The following is a 17,744-nucleotide window of genomic DNA, read 5'->3' as shown; positions in this document are numbered from 1 at the left end:
ACCTCACAAGATACCAGAAGTCCGTTGAATCTCTGGACTGACTGGCTGCCAGTAGTTCGTCCCAGTATTTAGTGTCCCAGGTTTTTTTCGCCACATTTTGTGTCTTTTTGTAGTGGATCCTTGCCCCCCTTATAACTTCCCTATCAGTGGATCGCACAGCTTCAGCTAAGGATTTGTAAGCGAGCCTACAGTTTTTATCATACCATGATGCTTGTTTTCTATTCCCCTTGCCAGGGTGCATTTTCCTAGGAATATTAAAAAAAGTACTAAGTTTAAGAAAAAGGGTCGAATGGGTGTGAATTACCCTGCTGCAGCAGTCCTCAAAATCCAGCTGCCCCAGCATTTCAATTGTTGCTTCATTTACCATTTCATTCATTTTATTAATCAATTCAGGTTTGCACAGACACTCTGCCCATCTAAGCCGCCGAGTATCATTTGTCAAGATGATATCATCTATCAGATCTACATGTGATGACCCCTGCCCTTTGTATAACTGCAGCTCAAGGCTTAAAGGATTATGGTCACTTTCAATACGTTCTATGACTATCATGTCAAGTATGTTAGACCAAAATTCAAGATTTACCAGTATATAATCTATTCTACTGGTACACAATCCATTATTAAAAGTTGGGTTGCCCTGCTTATCACCTCGAGTCCTGCCATTCACTGCTCTCAAACCATACTCAAGACTAAAGGTCTTGAGTTGTAGGGCGGCCTGGGTCCACCGTTTGATAGGGGCAAGGCTAAGACTGGGAATCTGCCAGCAGACATCCTCTGCCTCCGTAAGCTCCAGGTCAGTTTGATCCAGGGGCTCATAAGAGCAGTTGAAATCTCCACAAATTAGCATATTAGCCCGTCCCTTCCAAATATTGGCATAGTGTCCCAGTGTCGTTACAACTTCTGAAGGCTTCCCTCCTGGCTTTCCTCTGGCATATACATTAAAAATAATGAGCTCGCCAAACAATAAAGATTTCAGCTTAACCGCCAGGATATCCCTTGAATCAGTTTCAAGTTGTGAAATAGTAAAACCGTCGTCCTGTTTTACCCAGGTAGTCAATCCCCCCTTGGGTCTCCCTCTGTTTGTTTTCGTTGCTGGTATTGCAAAGTGGAGATACCCAGTTCTGTGTTGGGGTTCTAAAGCCCATGTTTCTTGCATGTTTACTATCATAAAATTGTCAATGAAAGTAACCCAATCACTGGAGGTCAACTTGTTTTTTAAACCAGCCACATTCCATGAAACTAGAAACTGGCTCTCCGCATTACAAGTTGTATCATTTGGGACAGTTACAGAAACTCCCGTGCCAATGATATTCCGCTTTTCACAAGACTTATTTCCGTTACCTTCTCCCAAATGATCAGTATAGCATAATTTATCTTGGGGATTGCTTAGCATGGAAGAGCCTGTAGCCCCAACATAAATCTCATAATTATTTAGACCATGATTAAGTGTATCATTTAAGCGGTCTCCTTGAGTAATTAGTTTTATGCTACGAGCAAAGTTGATCGATACATTGATAGTAACGCCTGCCGGAATGAAACCTCTATCGGGTATACTTAAATCAGTGGGTGAAAACCTATCCAAAATCTCAGCCGTACCCACTGGCTCCTCCCCGGGTGGCTGTAAACTTCAATCACAAGTATCCAAACCACTAAGAATGTTAAACCGGTTAGAAACCTCCAGTGGGGTGAAAGGTGCCGGGTGATCCCAGCTCCTATGTACAGGGAAACCTGGCCTAGTAGGTACCATTTTCCACTCAAGATCTTCTGGCGTTATGGCTAAGTTCCTGAGATACGACACATCGGGAAGTTTAATACTAGACAGTGTGTAGCCTCTAGTCTGGTGGGAAAATACAGCAGATCGTGGATAGAAATAGGTCAGGGGACGTGGAGTAATGCAGCTACCTGAGTTGACCCCTGGCCAGCTCAAGACGTGACGTACTGCATTTTGATCTCTAAAGTTTATCACAACCACATCCCCCCTTATATCTTTAGGTCTACCCCCCAACCATTGAAGCCGGCGTACATGAATTATTTCGCCATTAATGTTACTAGTAATCGGCCTATGTAGTGCCAGCCAATGTACTATTTTATTCTTTAATTGGAAAAAACCTTCTCTCTTGTTTACTGAAAGCTCAGGAACCCCCGTTAAAATCACTACATAGGGGACAGCCTCAGGTGGAAGATCCGGTAGGGGACCCCTAGACTGATTTCCTTGGATCAGCCTCCGGCCTCCCTCCTCGTGTCTCTGTAACCCATCTGAACAGTTACCCGTATCATTAGTGATATTGTTTTCAGGGATTGTAGGATGGGAAATTGTAGTAACTGGCGCGTTACACACAGGAACATTTGGCCTTTTTAGATGGAAGACTCCCAATTTTTGAAGTAAAAAATAGCTTTATTTCGGCTGTCTCTGTGTGAAATTGCCTAAGCTTCAATAGAAGTCAATGGAGGAGATGCATTCTCCCAGCTATTTTTTTTTCCTCTTCTAAAATGTTGGCATGTATGCTGAAGTATAAAAAAAAAAGGTGATGGGTGGAATACTTAAATTCATCTCAGGTGCTGTGTTTATGCTGCTCCAACACAGTACCATTCAGGGGTGAATCTATCAGCCTCAAGGCTCCCAGCCAGGGCCATCAGAGAAGGCACCCAGAGGGTAGGCCTGATGTGGTGTCTGCATCAGAAGAAGCACCAATTAAAACACGAAGACAGGGGTTGTTTTTCTTCTGTGGTAGCTGTGTACCTGTTTTTGTTCTGGGCATCTGGTAAGGAATGTCCCAAGTGTACCTGGCAATAGGGTAAAGGCCAGTGCTGCTCAAGGGAACAGAAAAAAGCTCTGTTCGCACAGCAAAGAGGGCCCTTTCCATGTAGGCCCTGTTTTGAGCAGGTCTTTCATCTGAGATTGAGAGTGAAGCTGCGCAAAAATTAGCAGGCCTGATCTAGTAAGGAATGTCCCAGTGTTCTTGCTGCACAGGCAGATAGCTGGTTCCAGGAATTCAGGAAGCCCCCACCTGCGACTCTAAAAGTTCTTCTGGCACTTATTGAGATTGCAGGACCAGCACGAGAGCGCCTCTTGCTACTACTGTACTGTGGGAAGCAGGGGCTGGGTGGCCCAGTGCAGCCTGAGTCAGCTGTTTAGCGGCAGTGCCTCACTACATGCGCTTTTAAAATCAAGAGATTTTCAATTGTTTTTAAAGCATGGTTGATGGGCACATATCACTGTCTGGTGCTACTGGCACTGGCAGGCAACCTTTCCCCCATCTCCTAGCCAAGCCCTGAGCTGCCTGCAATCAGGAATCTGTGTGGCACCAATGCTGAGGCCCTGCCTATATGCAGTAGTTACAGGCCTACCTTACTTTGGGCCGAGGAAGCATGTGACAAATTCATGATCCACCCCCCCCCCCAGCCTTCACTCCTTTGTGGTGGACCTTGAATACTAACATTCCAGTTCATCCCCCAAAGACCAGGACTGCAGCCCTTTAGCCTACCGGCGGCCGGCCCCAGCAATTAGCAACATAGGGCTCGCGGCACACCCACCCAGGGTAGCTCAGAGGTGAGACGTTCTTCTGGTGATGACACCAGTGGCTGCTCCAGCACCGAAACTAGTGCCAACCCGTCCAGCCTCCTGGGAAATGCCTGGTGCCCTTTAGGACCAGCCCAGACCTGCTGACACAAGTCATCCAGTGCTTGTGGTGCAGTCTTGGAACATTGAGAAAAAAGGCAAACGATCAGCATCACCATTCAATGAGATGTTATAAGTAAATGTGGAGAAATGTCCATTTGTCTATCTCTTATTATTGTACATCACAAAAGAAACACCAAATACACGATGAGAGCAGTCTAGACTAGAGGTTGTATTAGACTTTTGAACAATCACTATGCGAGTGAAGAACTTTACTCAAAATACAATGTTTTAGACATAATGTAATAATGTGATAAACGTTAGTGATCATCCTGAACTGACTGCAAGCTATGCATGCACACTCGCTGCCCTAGGGACATGTTTTGCCGCTTACTAATTATGTCGACGTAATAGAAAAGAAAAGCACTCTGTCATCCTTAGGGTGGACTTCCTCTGGGCGTTTTTCCTTTTACCTCCTGTTTTTGCTGATTCTTTTATTTGCTTTTAAGACTCTGAGCCCTTTACCACAGCTAACCAGTGCTAAAGTGCATGTGCTTCTCCCCTAAAGATGGTGGCATTGGTGTATACCTGCTTGGCCTATTTGTTGTACTGGTAAGTCCCTTGTAAAGTGGTATACCATATACCCAGGGCCATTTCTTCAAATGCCACTAGTAGCCTTTCAAACCTGTCTCAGGCTTTCCACTGCAGTGCCTGTGTGTGCAGTGTACTGCCACTTCGACTTGGCATTTAAAACTTCTTACTGAGCCTCAAAATCCCCTTTTATTACACATGTCACTGCTAAGGTAGGCCCTAAGTAACCCTAATGGCAGGGTGCTGTGTAAGTAAAAGTTAGGATAAGTACCTATATGTTTTGCATGTGCGAGTAGTGACAAACAGCCTATTTAGTTTTTCACCACTGTGAGGCCTACTACTCTCATAGGCTAGCATTGGTTATTCCTTAATACACTTTTAGGCTATAATTCTTGATCAGAGGGGAGTAGCATTTTCATGTCTCATGTTTAGAATGGGATTGATAAATCCCCCTTACTGGTGAAGTTGAATTTAACATTACTGTTTTAGAAATGCCACTTTTATATAGGGGACATTTCTCTCTACTTGCTGCTCTGTGTGCCTGACAGCCTGTCTCCCATACACTTCGCGGGTGGGTGACAGGTACACTTTGTGCATTCCCTCTAGACAGCCACAACACAGGAAGGATAGGTTTGTCTGAGTACCCATCTACATACATCTGCATTCTGATGGCCTTGCTCGACCAGGATGAAAGAGAGGGGCTAACACTTCACATAAATAGGACTGATTATCCCCCACAGATAGCCTGGCAGACAGGACTGGGTTTAAAGGGATCCTTGTACACTTCAGTTGGCTGCTTTGAAGTCACCCCCTCTCATCTAAGCTACTTTTGGGTATAAGTACACTGTCTCTGACACCTTAAAATGAGACATTACTGGACTGGTAAATGAACCTCAACCAGAAGAACTGCTATGCTGCTTAAAGAACTCAACTGGACTGCTTACCTGGCAGGCCTGCTTTTCTATTTGTGGCCCTGCTGCCTGCTGCTCTCTGACTCTGCTGAAGGAAAATTGGACAAGGGCTTGTTAGCTTACCTCCTGTTGCTTGAGACTCAGGAATATCAAAGGCTCTACTCCTGCTCCTCTGCCTGGTTCACTGGATGTGGGTGAGATTCTTGCAACACGGATTTTGACGCATCTCCTGTCTGTCTGTAACAGAACTGGTGCATCAACCTGGTTGTGGGGTTAAAATCGGCGCATTATATCAGAACCAGTGCTTTACCTCCACAGATGGACACATTGGCCAGCGAATCACCACCGATGCAGCTAGGTGAGATTGCTGCATCCCCTCGACTGTGTGGCAGAATCCGGCGCATCACTCAATGCCTCTCAGCTCCAGCACCCATCTTCGGAACTGACGCATCAACATCACTGTTAGAAGTTGGCCTGGTATATGCTGTCCACTAATTATAGCGCTGCCGATCCCACCAGACGAGCCAGGACTTTTGCCTGCCGCCCGCATTTCTGAAAGAGAAAGAAGCGCCCGAAATAGAGACGGCCACCCCTTATGAACGAAGATATACTTGTGAAGCCCCCATTTGCACATCGTGAACTTCGAGTGCAACGTGAATAGCGAGCCAACTGCCATCGCACTCAACATAGGCCCACTACTACCAAATAATCCTTAATTGGAACCCCATCCGGAGATTCACGTCGGATCAGTATCAATCTGAAGGGCCCAGACCACACATGAATTTTAATCACACTCAGGCCATCACCCTTTGCCTAAGTCCTGATGAAGACCCGCACTGACCCTACAGTAGTGCAGCACCTGGGTTGAAACGTCAACTTTATCGCTGGGACCAGTATATAGAACCTGCGCTAAATGAATTAATCTATCTCGCAGTCATACTATAAATATCCGACCTTCTGGCCATCTTGAAATTTTCAATCTTTTAAACCATTTTGTACATATCACGCACTTTGTCACTGAGCACCACTTGTCACTTTGTCACCAATTGTTTTCACATTGTTTGTTGACGGCCTTTTCAAATATTTGTGGATATATAGATATATATATGAATGACGTAATTTATATAAAAAATCAGACTAACATACAAACGGTTTGGTGTGTTGCTTATAACAAAAAAATTGCATATCTTTCGAATAACGTATGACTTATACTATATGCACAAAGACATTTTTCACCCAACAGAACCACTGTTTTCTTTACGCACTAATTATAGTGGGCACCTTGTACCAGTCCAAACAACCCTTATTGATGATTAGGTTTAAGACAACCTTTATTGAAAGCTATCCTAGTGGTAGCTATGGAAAGCAGCCTTCAGGCTAAGTCTCGAAGGATGTTAGGCAGCTTGGTTTACCAGATTATAACCTCTTGAATGACCAAATGAAAAGAGATCCACACATGGTATATGTATTTATTTCTAAACACTATCTACTAACCTCTTTATGAGATTAGAGATCAAGGTATACTATATTAACACACTAGAACGACAGTAAATAGCACAATATACAATGGGCCCCAGGGGGGGACCAAACCATATATTAAGAAAGTGGTATAAGAACCACGACTTGACTAGACACAGTGCCTAGAGCACGTAGAATCGGTGGGACCCCAAGGAACCAATCAAGGTAGTGACACAGGAGACCCACGGGGGACGCGTGCAGTGTGAGAACACAGCCGCGAGCTCCGTACTATTCTATGGGAAAGTTGCGGTTGGAATTTTAAAGATTAAGGACACTTAGGAGAGGACTTAGAACCTTCTAAGTCTGAAAGGGTTTGCTCTAAGGCCAGCACCCACGTGAGTACCGTAGTACTCGTGTTACCTAACAAAGGGAAGCCGGGTGCATAGGTGTCAAATGGTGTCGGGAATCTTCGCTGGTTTCAATGGCGAGTTGCTGCAAAGTGCTGCTGCCGTGGAAAGGAGAAGTGTCCGGTGCGATCCACGACTGGATCGAAGATGTGAAGAACCTGAAAGCAGATGGGACAGAGTCTGGGTCACTTGCCAGTGACACGCTAGACGAATGCCCACCGATGTTGGGTGTTTCAGGTGCAAAGAAGTGAAGCTTGACTCCACTGCCACAGGGACCAGGAGACGTTGATGATGACCACAGTCCGCAGGCGAGCTGTCCCACGAAGAATGTCAAGTGCTGGGGGGTCGGTGTCCTGATTGGAGACCAACAAGCCTTGGTAACTGCAACCCATGCGGTGAGAGTAAAATGGCTTCAGTGTGGACCAGCAAGGTCCTGTGGACTCCCCATGCAGTAGAGAGTCAGGGCACGTCTGGAGCATCTAGGAAAGCCCACTGAAAGTTAAAGTACCCTTCTCAGGGATCCACAAGTCGACGGACAAGGGATCGTGAAGGGACCTCGAGAGGAATCACTAAATACCAGCCCACGGGACACTCGTGGAGTGTAGGCCAGTAATCTTCGGTGGAATCACTGCTCGGGATCTGGACTACAAGTAGCCCAAAGCACAGCCTCAGGGATCACCAAAAAGCATATGCTGCTGCATATGGTTGCGGTGTCCATGGGCTCGGGTTGCACGGTCCCCACGAGGGCTTTGGATCTCAGGTTTGCTGAGAGCACGGATCGGCCTCGGGGAAGCTTGGAAACCCACCTCCTGTGTTGCAAAATCTTCGGAGTCCTTCAGGAGCTGTGTAGTTGCAAACCGGACAGATGCATCTTTGGTGCCTGCCTTGCAGGGGAGTAACTCCTTTACTCCAAGCGAGATTCTTCGGTCATCCAACGTCATGTAGATAGTAGAAGTTCTGGGATTCTGTAGCAGAGTTTCGTGGGGTGGGACAAACTCTGGGGACCCACCTATGGGAGGGTCAGGATAATGGGGTGGCTACACCCATTCCCTTTGTCCAGTTTCGCCCCAGAGCAGGGGCTGGCAGCCCCTGCAACTGGTTTGAGCTGGACTATGCACAGTGACACCAAATGTGCCCCCAGTGCAGACTTCAAAGCACTTTCAGAGTGCACCCACCCAGCCCCAATACACTAAAGCCTGTCTGGGAGGTGGTCACACCTCCATGTGATAGGAAACCTATTGTCCAGGCCTCCCCTGCCGGAGTTTCGCCCAGCAGCAGGAGGGCAGACTCGTGTCTGTGGCTGGCAGCATCCATTTTGTGATGCCAGGGCTTGCAAAGCTGGTACTGGGATGCCAGTGCTGTCATGGTTCTCCCTCTAGAAGTACCTATGCCCTGGGTATATAGGATACCATATACTAGGGACTTATAAGGGTACCTCAGAATCCAATCTGTGGTGTACCTAAGGTACATACAATTCCATTTAGAGAGAAAGCAGCTAGACTGGGGTCATGGATAGCAGGATCCCAGCCAGACTAAGTTGAAAAACAATGAAGCATCAGCAAAAAGTGGGGGTAATCATAAGAAGCAGATCTTACTCTCCTACAATCACTACATGGAGAAGATCGACACATCTTGATGTTTGCAACCAGGAAAGGTACTTTGTTCACCGGGGCCAGTGTGGGAGTTGTAGCTGGCTGGCGCTCCATCGTGGTCGGCCCAATCTTTGACTTTACCACAGTCCAGCGCGACCTACTGTAACCTTTTTAGCCCTACTTGCTTCTAAGCACCTCACTGTATTTATTTATTTAAACTTCAATATCTCAATTTCTTTACATTGGATTTTTGTCGTTTTGGTCTTGTTTTATTCAGAATATAATAATCTATTTTTCTAAACCGCTGTGGAGTCTTTGTGGTGTATTCATTGTGTTTCTGTGTGTGTGTTGCACAAATACTATATACATTGCCTTTTTAGATATGCCTGACTGCTCTGTGCCAAGCTACCAGAGGGTAGGCACAGATTATCTTTGAGTGTGTATCTTGCTTACCCTGACTAGAGTTTTGGTTCCTGCCTTTCCTGATTGCATACCTCAGCCAACCAGGAATCCCATTTCTAACCCGCTCTTTCTGCAATTTCACGCCATATTCTGATACGAGCTACATCACGCAGGATCAATTCCTTACTCCCAATCCTCTAGACTGCATTTGTTGTCAAACGCCAAAGCTTACAAAAGTTAGTATCTACTACGTAGAATCTTACATATGGTTAAAACTTTTTCTGCAGAACCAAAACACTTGTGTGGAACATTATGAAAACACATCAATGGTCACCTGCACACAGTTACTCTTGAATACGAAGATTTATAACGTGTTCATACCTCTGCATATCTATGGTGCATTACGAGCAGATGTGTTATGTAAACATTTACACCTAAAAGCTGGACCCAGGCCATAATGAATTAGGTAAACAAGTAATATGGTACTTACCCGCCACTATGTAAACTATAAAACAAGCTAGTGCATTCACTGAATTATGTCATCAGTGGTGTCATCAATGATGTCATTTGAGATGTTATCAGTGATGTCATAGAACATGTTATCAGTGATATGTGAGGTCATAAGCAGTCAATGGCGGGGTGCAAGTTATAGTTAGTGCTGGTAACTATAACTGGTGAATTTCTGTGTTGTTTATAGTTCAGAACGTTAATGTCATTGACATATTCACCTAACTATACTGTTACTTTAACTTTTTTTTTTCCAGTTAATTTTTTTTACACGAAAACAGATCTTTTTATCACACCTAACTATAATGATACTTCAAACTTAGTTTTTTTCAGTGAATATATAGATGTATTGCAGTTGCCACTGTGAAATTATAGTTGTGACTAGATTTCCATAGGAAATTGATTTTTTGGGTTGGCTACTAACTTTAGCTTCGCTTGACAAATCTTCTTGATTGACATAAAGGGATTTTTTCAGTGGAGAAACTGCAAGGCGTGCAGAATTTATATGATAATAAAGGAATGCGAGGCCCCATATCAAAATTGAAAGTAGAAATAAGAACTTATTATTACTTTCAAGACAAAAAATACTGCGTATGTAATTGAATGTCTTGCAAAGTAAAATATGTGGGGAGCACAACCTTAGCAGTCAAAGGCAGAATACTATACTACAGCATGAGTGAGCTATCAAAAATAAAGTTTTTACATATCCTGTAGCAAGACATTTTGCCCTGCAGCACTCTAGTGACTCACATTTGATGACATAATATGTCACTGTTACAGTAGCAATAAAAGATAGTAGTGGAGATCGAACCATCCTCTTGAGACAAATGGAATCTACGTATACTATGTCATTAGTGACTAAATCTCGTAGAGGACTGAACATTAGGGAAAAACTAATTAGTCACCTGAAGGAATAACTATGTATATGGTGTAAAATCCTAAATTGAACTCTTGGTTCAAATGTTAATGATGGTTAGTTCATTTATAGCCTTGGATCATAAATACTGAGACTAGGATGTGACTATGCAATCAGGCTGTTGACTGTATTTAGACGTAATAATTTTGAATTATGATTTGGTTTAAACTTATTGAGGAACATATTCACTTTTTTATTAATGTTTTTAAAGGTTATCCACAGATTTCACTACCATGTTTTTATGTAACAAAGTTTTGTGTCCACATTGACATAATACACCCTGGGGATTTATGGTTTATGAAGATCAGCACATATAATTTCTTTAATGCATGTATATATGTGAATTGACACCATAATATATAGGATTTAATAACTGATTATACAGTTCCTTGAGTAGAAAATAAGTAGAGAACGAAGTTTGGAATAATAACTGATCACTAGTCTTTCCACCATGTCTATGAAACTTAGTTTACTTTTATGATACCAGACTTTGTTTTTCCACATGGACACAATACCACCCTAGGGAAGAATGAATTATTTTGCTTGGTCCACATAACTTCTCCAATTGATTGAAATTAGTGGTTTGACGTTTAATTTGTTAATGTAATTTAATGAGAAAACTTTTTTTAGCCATTCAAAAAAGGAAAAATAACATGTTTTAAGTAGTGTGTAAAGACAAGTGAGGAATATTAATGTGTTCAATTGATTAGATGTAATAATGGATTGAATAACTCTGTTTGTTCAAAAATAGGTAATGAATTAATCTTGAAAGTGTGACCGCTCACTAGTCTTTTCACTATTTCTATGAAACTTTGTCTATTTCTATGGCACAGAATTTTGTATCTCCCCCCCCCCCCCCCCAACAGGCCAAAATGTAAAAAAGTGGGACAGCCCCTTTACATTATAACTCCCCTTAGTGTGGACAAGCACAAAGAGTAGTTGGTGTGTCCGTGTCTCATTGTAGCTTAGTGATCTGCCAGATCCTTAAGATAAGCTTTATTTAAAAACAATGAAAAAGCAAGTGAATAAATGTCTGCACTGTTTTGACTTCAGTCCACAGATAGGTATATTATTTGTACCAGGAATTAAAAACAATGACGACAGCCAGGCTACTTTTAATACAATACACTTATTTTCATTATATAGAATACCTTGCAAGGAACCCCATCCCTAACACACTTCTTAGAAAGTGGCTAGATAATTTGGGCACATGCACACATACATTTTCCTTACATCTCTCTTCCTGCTCTAAAACAGGTGGTCCTTGTATTAATCTCATCCATAACTGACTACTGTAATACACTCTACTTAGATGCTAATAAGAGTACTCTAGTCAAACTAAAATTGGTGCAAAATGCATGCAGCAGCAAGCCTGACATTAGATATTCCAAAATATATGTCTGTCTCAAAAGGATTGTGTGAACTTCACTGGCTTCCAATACAGTACCGAGTCACATTTAAGGCCATGTGCATAGTTTGCAAAGCACTGTATAGTGCCAATCCAGGGGGAATTAAAACCATATTCCAACAGTACTCCCCTTGCAGACTTCTCAGAATGGCAACTTACAACCTAGTTGGCATCCCCAAAATTCGAAGGAAGAGAAGGGGAGGCAGGGCCTTTTCGGATGCAGCTGCCACAATCTGGAATTCCCTCGCCCTTCATTTAACTGGTATTAAATTGCATGTTCCCTTCAGGAAAGTCTTAAAAACCTGGCTTTTCTCTTTGTAATCTGGCCAGGGTAATGGTCAGGGGTGCCTTCAAGATCGGCATTTAATGCCTTCACGCCTTTGGGCATTGTTCCGCTCTACAAATCTATATCATATCATACTTCATAACTCAGCCATTCAAACGAAGAACCAGCTTACCCTACTTCAAACAAGCCATTCAAATCACCAACAAGTGTAGACCTATCACTAAACCCAACGCTATCAAAAGTCTTAGAGAAATCCATAACTGTCCAGTTACAAATGTACCTTAATAGCAAGACTCTCCTTGACTCACTACAGTCTGCCCATTAGGCTGTCCCTGGCGAATTCATTACACCTGGGATGACACCCTCACAGTAGTTCAGGGAGATGCATGTCTCAATCCATGTACAGCTTTTGATACTCTAGATTACAGGACTCTGCTCCTCCCCCGATCAAAAGTAGATAGGAGTGCCAGGCACCTCATTGTTTTGGCTCTCCTACTTTCTGGCCAACTGCTCACAACCGTTCAGACCGGGCCCTTCATTTCTGTCTCCTGTAAAGTCGCTTGTGGGTCTCCTAGGGATATCCGTTGTTTTCTATTGATTTTTATCGGCAAAACAAAACTACTAGTCCTCTATCAAAGTTTTAGCTCTCATTGACAGGCAAGGCTGCATACCATTCTCAAACCCCAACACTAATATGCTGTGCTCTCAAAGCACAAATAAAATCATTGCTCTCTGCATCCCTTTCTCTGATGCTTAATTTCCTTCCTGTCTGAAGTTGATGAACTGATAGTAGTGGGATCCACAATAAACCCTTGACTATTCTGCACAGACTCTGGTCCTTGGCCTCCGAAAACACCTACCTTTGTTCCCAGTATTTCAAATACACTTCAGTCAGACTAGAACTTGGGAAGGAGCCTGAGGGCCAATCACTCAACCCAAACAGCAGTTTATTGTCCTACCATGAGCACTGATATCGCTTTCAAGATCCTCTGCCTTACCCTTAAATGGTTCCATGAAAAAGATCCCATATATGATGCTGGGGTAGCAGTTGTGGTTTGAGCATCGCTCTATGGTCACGTAGGCACCTTTAGGGAGCATCTTGCAGCATTCCTTACTTCTCTGTAGTGCTGTGAAGCCTATGAGTTTTGCCCTGTACTCCATCTAAGACTGACTTTTTCTTAGTGGAAACAAGTAGAAATTCTATCTGTTGGTCCAGAGTTAAAGCCTTCATGAGACCCCAGGCTGTAGTGGGATTTTTTCTAAAACCGGGGAGCAGGGGGAAAATATAGAACATTTTCTGACAGTGGTGTGGCTTAAATGTGATTAGCATAAAAACACGAATTCTAACCAATTTCAATAAAATAATTATCTTTCTTGCTACGGAGGGATCATGATTTTTTGACGCTCCACTTAGCCGGAGCTAAATTCTCCATGCAGATTCATCATCAGTTGAAACATCAGGGAGCCTTAGGGGTAGATTTACGAGCTTGTCACGCGGTGTAGTGCAGCAAGTTACCTTGCTGCACAGCATGACAGGAATGAGCTGCATGTAAGGTAATATGGCACATTCCTGCCTTTTCCCCTGCCCTGGTGCCCTTTTGGCAGCCTAGCACCAATGCAGGCCCCCTAGCACCGTGGTGCAAGGGTGCCTCCTTTGCATGCAGGAATGCTTTTTTGCAGGAAAACACACATTCCAGCACAAAAACTATCCTGAGAGGCATATTCCTCTTTCTGTGTACGCAGCAGAATGCAGCACACACAGAAAGAACAAGTAACAAGGAGAAATAAGGATAATTCTCCTCGTTACGTCTCCCCTGGGAAGGCGTATCTTTTTGGCGCATTCCCTGGTTTACCAGTTCGGGTAAATCTGGGAATGCGTCAAAACTCATGGGAGTTGTGTGGGAACACCCGTGCAATGCCCCTGGAACACCTTCCCAGGGCAGAGTAAGGCAGTGCAGCGATTTGCGCTGTGTTGCTTTACTCCAGATTAATGGAGTCACTCAGGGTCACGCAATGTGGTGTCCTAAATCTCACTTACGGTTTGTGTCGCACATGTACCATGTTGCAAGGTGCAAACGTGACGCAAACCCGGCCACAAAAAGGTCCTTATGTCTTTAGCAACAATCAACAAAACGATTCTGTCCCCCCAGTTGCAAAATCTTTGCACGAGGAGGCAGCTGTCAGCAATATAGGGTCCTTAAAACCATCCATTGAAATTACTGGTGGGTACAGACCAAGGGGAGTATTTATTAAAACGTCATTCAGCAAAGAAAGTCACCTTGCTGCCATGCGTGACAGGGAAAGGGCAGGAATGCGCCGTATTTAACGTAATACGGCACAATCCTGTCTTTTCCCAGCACTGGCACACAATGTGCAGCCTACCGCCAACGCATTGTTGTAAGCAGGATCGTTTTTATGCAGGGGGGATACCTTCCTGCACAAAAACAATCCCCGAGGCATTTTCCTCTGTATGTGCGTTACAGAATACAGCACACAGAGAAAGCGGAAAAAACAAGGAGAAAAAGATATCTCTCCTCTTTATGCCTCCCCAGGGGATGCATAGCATTTTGATGCATTCCCAGGTGTACCTGTAATAGTAAATCGGGGAATGTGCCAAAATCCATGGGTGTTGCGTAGGAACACTCACACAGAACCCATAGAATGCCTCCCTGGGGCAGATTTATCAAGCTACTCAGGGCCTCTCAAAGTGACCTTGCGTGGCTTGATAAATCTGACTTCATAATTGTGTCGCCCTTGTGCCCCTTTCCGTGGCGCAAGGGTGATGCAACTACTTGATAAGTATGAGCCCCAATACTAACTACAAAATTAATTGAGTGTACCACAACCGTCGATCCTTGAGACCACAAACACTCAGTGTGATCTGATCACTCACATGGCCAAAATGTTCAGACATGGAAGCTGTTGCCTTGAAAGATGAGATATCCAACTATTTATCAGACGTCCCCAGAGAAGTGAGAAAATAAATTAAACTGTCCTTGTCTATAGGGCTTGTGCCAAACTATGGCACCAACTTTTCTCTCTTTGTCTGAGGATGACGGAACTGTATATGTGCTGGAAGGCCGAAGCAGTCTTTGGGTGAGAAGTCCCTCCTTACCAAATAAACCACCTCTGGTTAATTCAAGCTTATTTTTTGGAACATGGAAGAGGGTGTTTTGGGAGGAGATGGGTTTTAGGTTGGGGAAAGCTATATTGCCTCTCGACGTGATCACTCTTTTTGACTGCACTGTGTGCACACCCCAAATCTGTCATGCCCACTGCAAAGCGCAGTCCTGAAACATCAGGAATGTGCTCACTTGAATCCATTTGTGTGGGCCATGGAGCTTTTATAGCTATAAAAAGTCACTGATCTGAAGTTACTACTACTTGTCAGGTCTAGAGTCACAGTATATTTTAATATTATCTGGTGTCATCTAAAAAGTAAATTTGCTTTTCAAATTTACGTAGCTTCTTAGCAAAGTTTTTTCAGCTGTTGGTGGTCTCTTATTTTTGTATAAAGATGAGCAAGTAACTAGAAGAGGACACTCTTGGGGCCTCTTAGAGTAGCTTGAAAATTTTAAAATAATGGAACAAAATGGATTCTCAACTTTAAGAGGAATTCCCGGGTGATTTAAAGCAATCCTTACCCATGAATGGGGATATGAATAAAGAGAACGTTTGAGATGTTCTTCGTGTCACCCACTTTTAGTAATTCTCAGATGTGGATACATTTATCATTTTGCAATAAGTTCACTAATAATTCTTATAAGTCGAGCCTGTAAGCAGTTTTTTCTTACAATGTGTGAGTAGGGCAAATGGACACTGCATTTTACTGTAATTGAATGCACTATGTGCAACATCAGTTATGCTTTGGAATACCAACTGTCTGTTCATGTTGCAGGTACACGCTGAACGTATTGTCAGATCTTGGGGAAGGTGAAAAGGTTAATGATGAAGTTATTATAAAGTGGGTCAACCAGACTCTTGCGAATGCAAAGAAGACCACCTCCATCGCTAGTTTCAGGGTAAGTGAGACCCACATGCTTTGTTTTGGTCATCACTGAGGTGGGTCTATCTTACTTTGACACACGTCACGGTTGAAGAGCAGAACCCTCGCAGGTATAATTTGAATAATGTTCATCTTGATATATGGTGTGATGATTACCCAAATTACGAATTTAAAAAATAAAACGGATGGACTGCAATACGATTTCCCATGGCCCTGACATTAGAGCCTGTGTTCAGAGAGGAAAAAGAAGTAAAAGGTGCTTACAATTACGGAAACAAACCAACTTAAAAAATACTGGTTGAGAAGGGGTTTTGGTTTGAATAATTGGTAGTCTGTCATCTATATCTACTCAGACCCATTTAGGAAGACTAAATGAGGTCCCAGTAGTAGTAGAAAAAATACAGAGGAAAATAGGTTAGCAGGAAACAAAAAAGTGGTCAGTTGTAAGTGAAATTCTTAGTTGGTGGTGGGTGGGTGGGGGAGTTGTTGAAGTACAAATAAGAAATTAAAATTGACCAGAGTAGGAAAAAAGAAAGTGCCAGAAGGAATCAAAAAGTGAAAATAGAAAAACTGGTGGAGCTTAGAAGGGAACACCCCCAGTCCTCATCATAAGACAAGTGGCTGGTTGGGAGGAAGGTGGAAAAAGAGCAACAGAACTTCATTTTCGTCACAGAAAACAAATGCAAACATCCAGTAAGGTTCACCAAATCCACATCACTGGAACGGGGAAACAATAAGCTGACATCACAACTAATAACTGAGCCAAGAGGGTCACGGCTCATCAACAATGGAGTAAAAAGCTGGAATGAACAAGCTTAGGGACTTGGAGCCGAGTGAGATCACACTGATAAATACTAGTAAAGTGAGTCCCAGTAGACATTTGATGTCGTTTATGTGATTCATGTCATACTTTTTTCTAGGATTAGGCAACTGAGGTCTGAAGTGCAAGCCATGTATTCTCTAGCCCATACTGCTGGGCAGCCCACCACTATTGACACACCCAAGAAAATAAGGGGCATAAGCGTTCTGCAGCTTTAAGTTTGGCCAGTATGAAGACATTGGCAGTAGTGCTGCCATCATTTGCTTTATGTGTATTCACACTAGGTAAAAGGATCATTCTAAATTCTCTTTAGGTTCATCAACCTGATGCTTTTATAGTGGAGGAAGACTTAGGGCCTTATTTAGAGTTTGGAGTGAACTGAAAATTCTCCATTTTCTAGAGGAATCCAAGGCCCATATTTATCATGGGTCTGCGTCGCCCTTGCGTCACGGAAGGAGGCGCAAGGGCGATGCAAAACCTAGAATATTTACCAAGCCACACAAGGCCAATATGTTTATTTCTCATTTTTTTCTCTTTCTGTCTGTGATACATCCTGCAGTCTCTGAGGATTGTTTTTGTGCAGGAAGACGTCCCTTCCTGCACAAAAGCAATCCTGCCTACAACGCTGGTACCCTTGCACAATCTAGCAAGGGTGCCTGCGCTGGCACTAGCCAGCAAATTGTGCACAAGCAGGAATGTGCCGTATAATATGAAATATGGCGCATTCCTTCCTTTTTATTCTGCGCAGCAAGGTGGCTTGTTGCGTTGCGTGAAGATTTGATAAGTATGCCCCCTAAATACAGAGCAATCCCCCATGGTGG

At 43.4% G+C, this 17,744-nt stretch overlaps 1 protein-coding gene across 2 annotated transcripts in view; it reads left to right on the top strand.

Moving 5' to 3' along the window:
• PLS1 (plastin 1) overlaps nucleotides 1-17,744 on the top strand; it is a 533,668-nt gene that overhangs the window by 498,286 nt on the left and 17,638 nt on the right. For both annotated transcript variants that reach the window (XM_085633623.1, XM_085633622.1), the window contains exon 14: nucleotides 15,996-16,119. In XM_085633623.1, coding sequence (XP_085489749.1) covers nucleotides 15,996-16,119 — 124 coding nt within the window. The remainder of the gene's footprint in view (nucleotides 1-15,995; nucleotides 16,120-17,744) is intronic.

The sequence above is a fragment of the Triturus cristatus genome, chromosome 11, assembly GCF_964204655.1.
Source record: "Triturus cristatus chromosome 11, aTriCri1.1, whole genome shotgun sequence".
Classification (NCBI taxonomy): Eukaryota; Metazoa; Chordata; class Amphibia; order Caudata; family Salamandridae; genus Triturus; species Triturus cristatus.
Note: the sequence above shows the minus strand (reverse complement) of the source record. Positions and strands in the feature narration are given on the sequence as shown.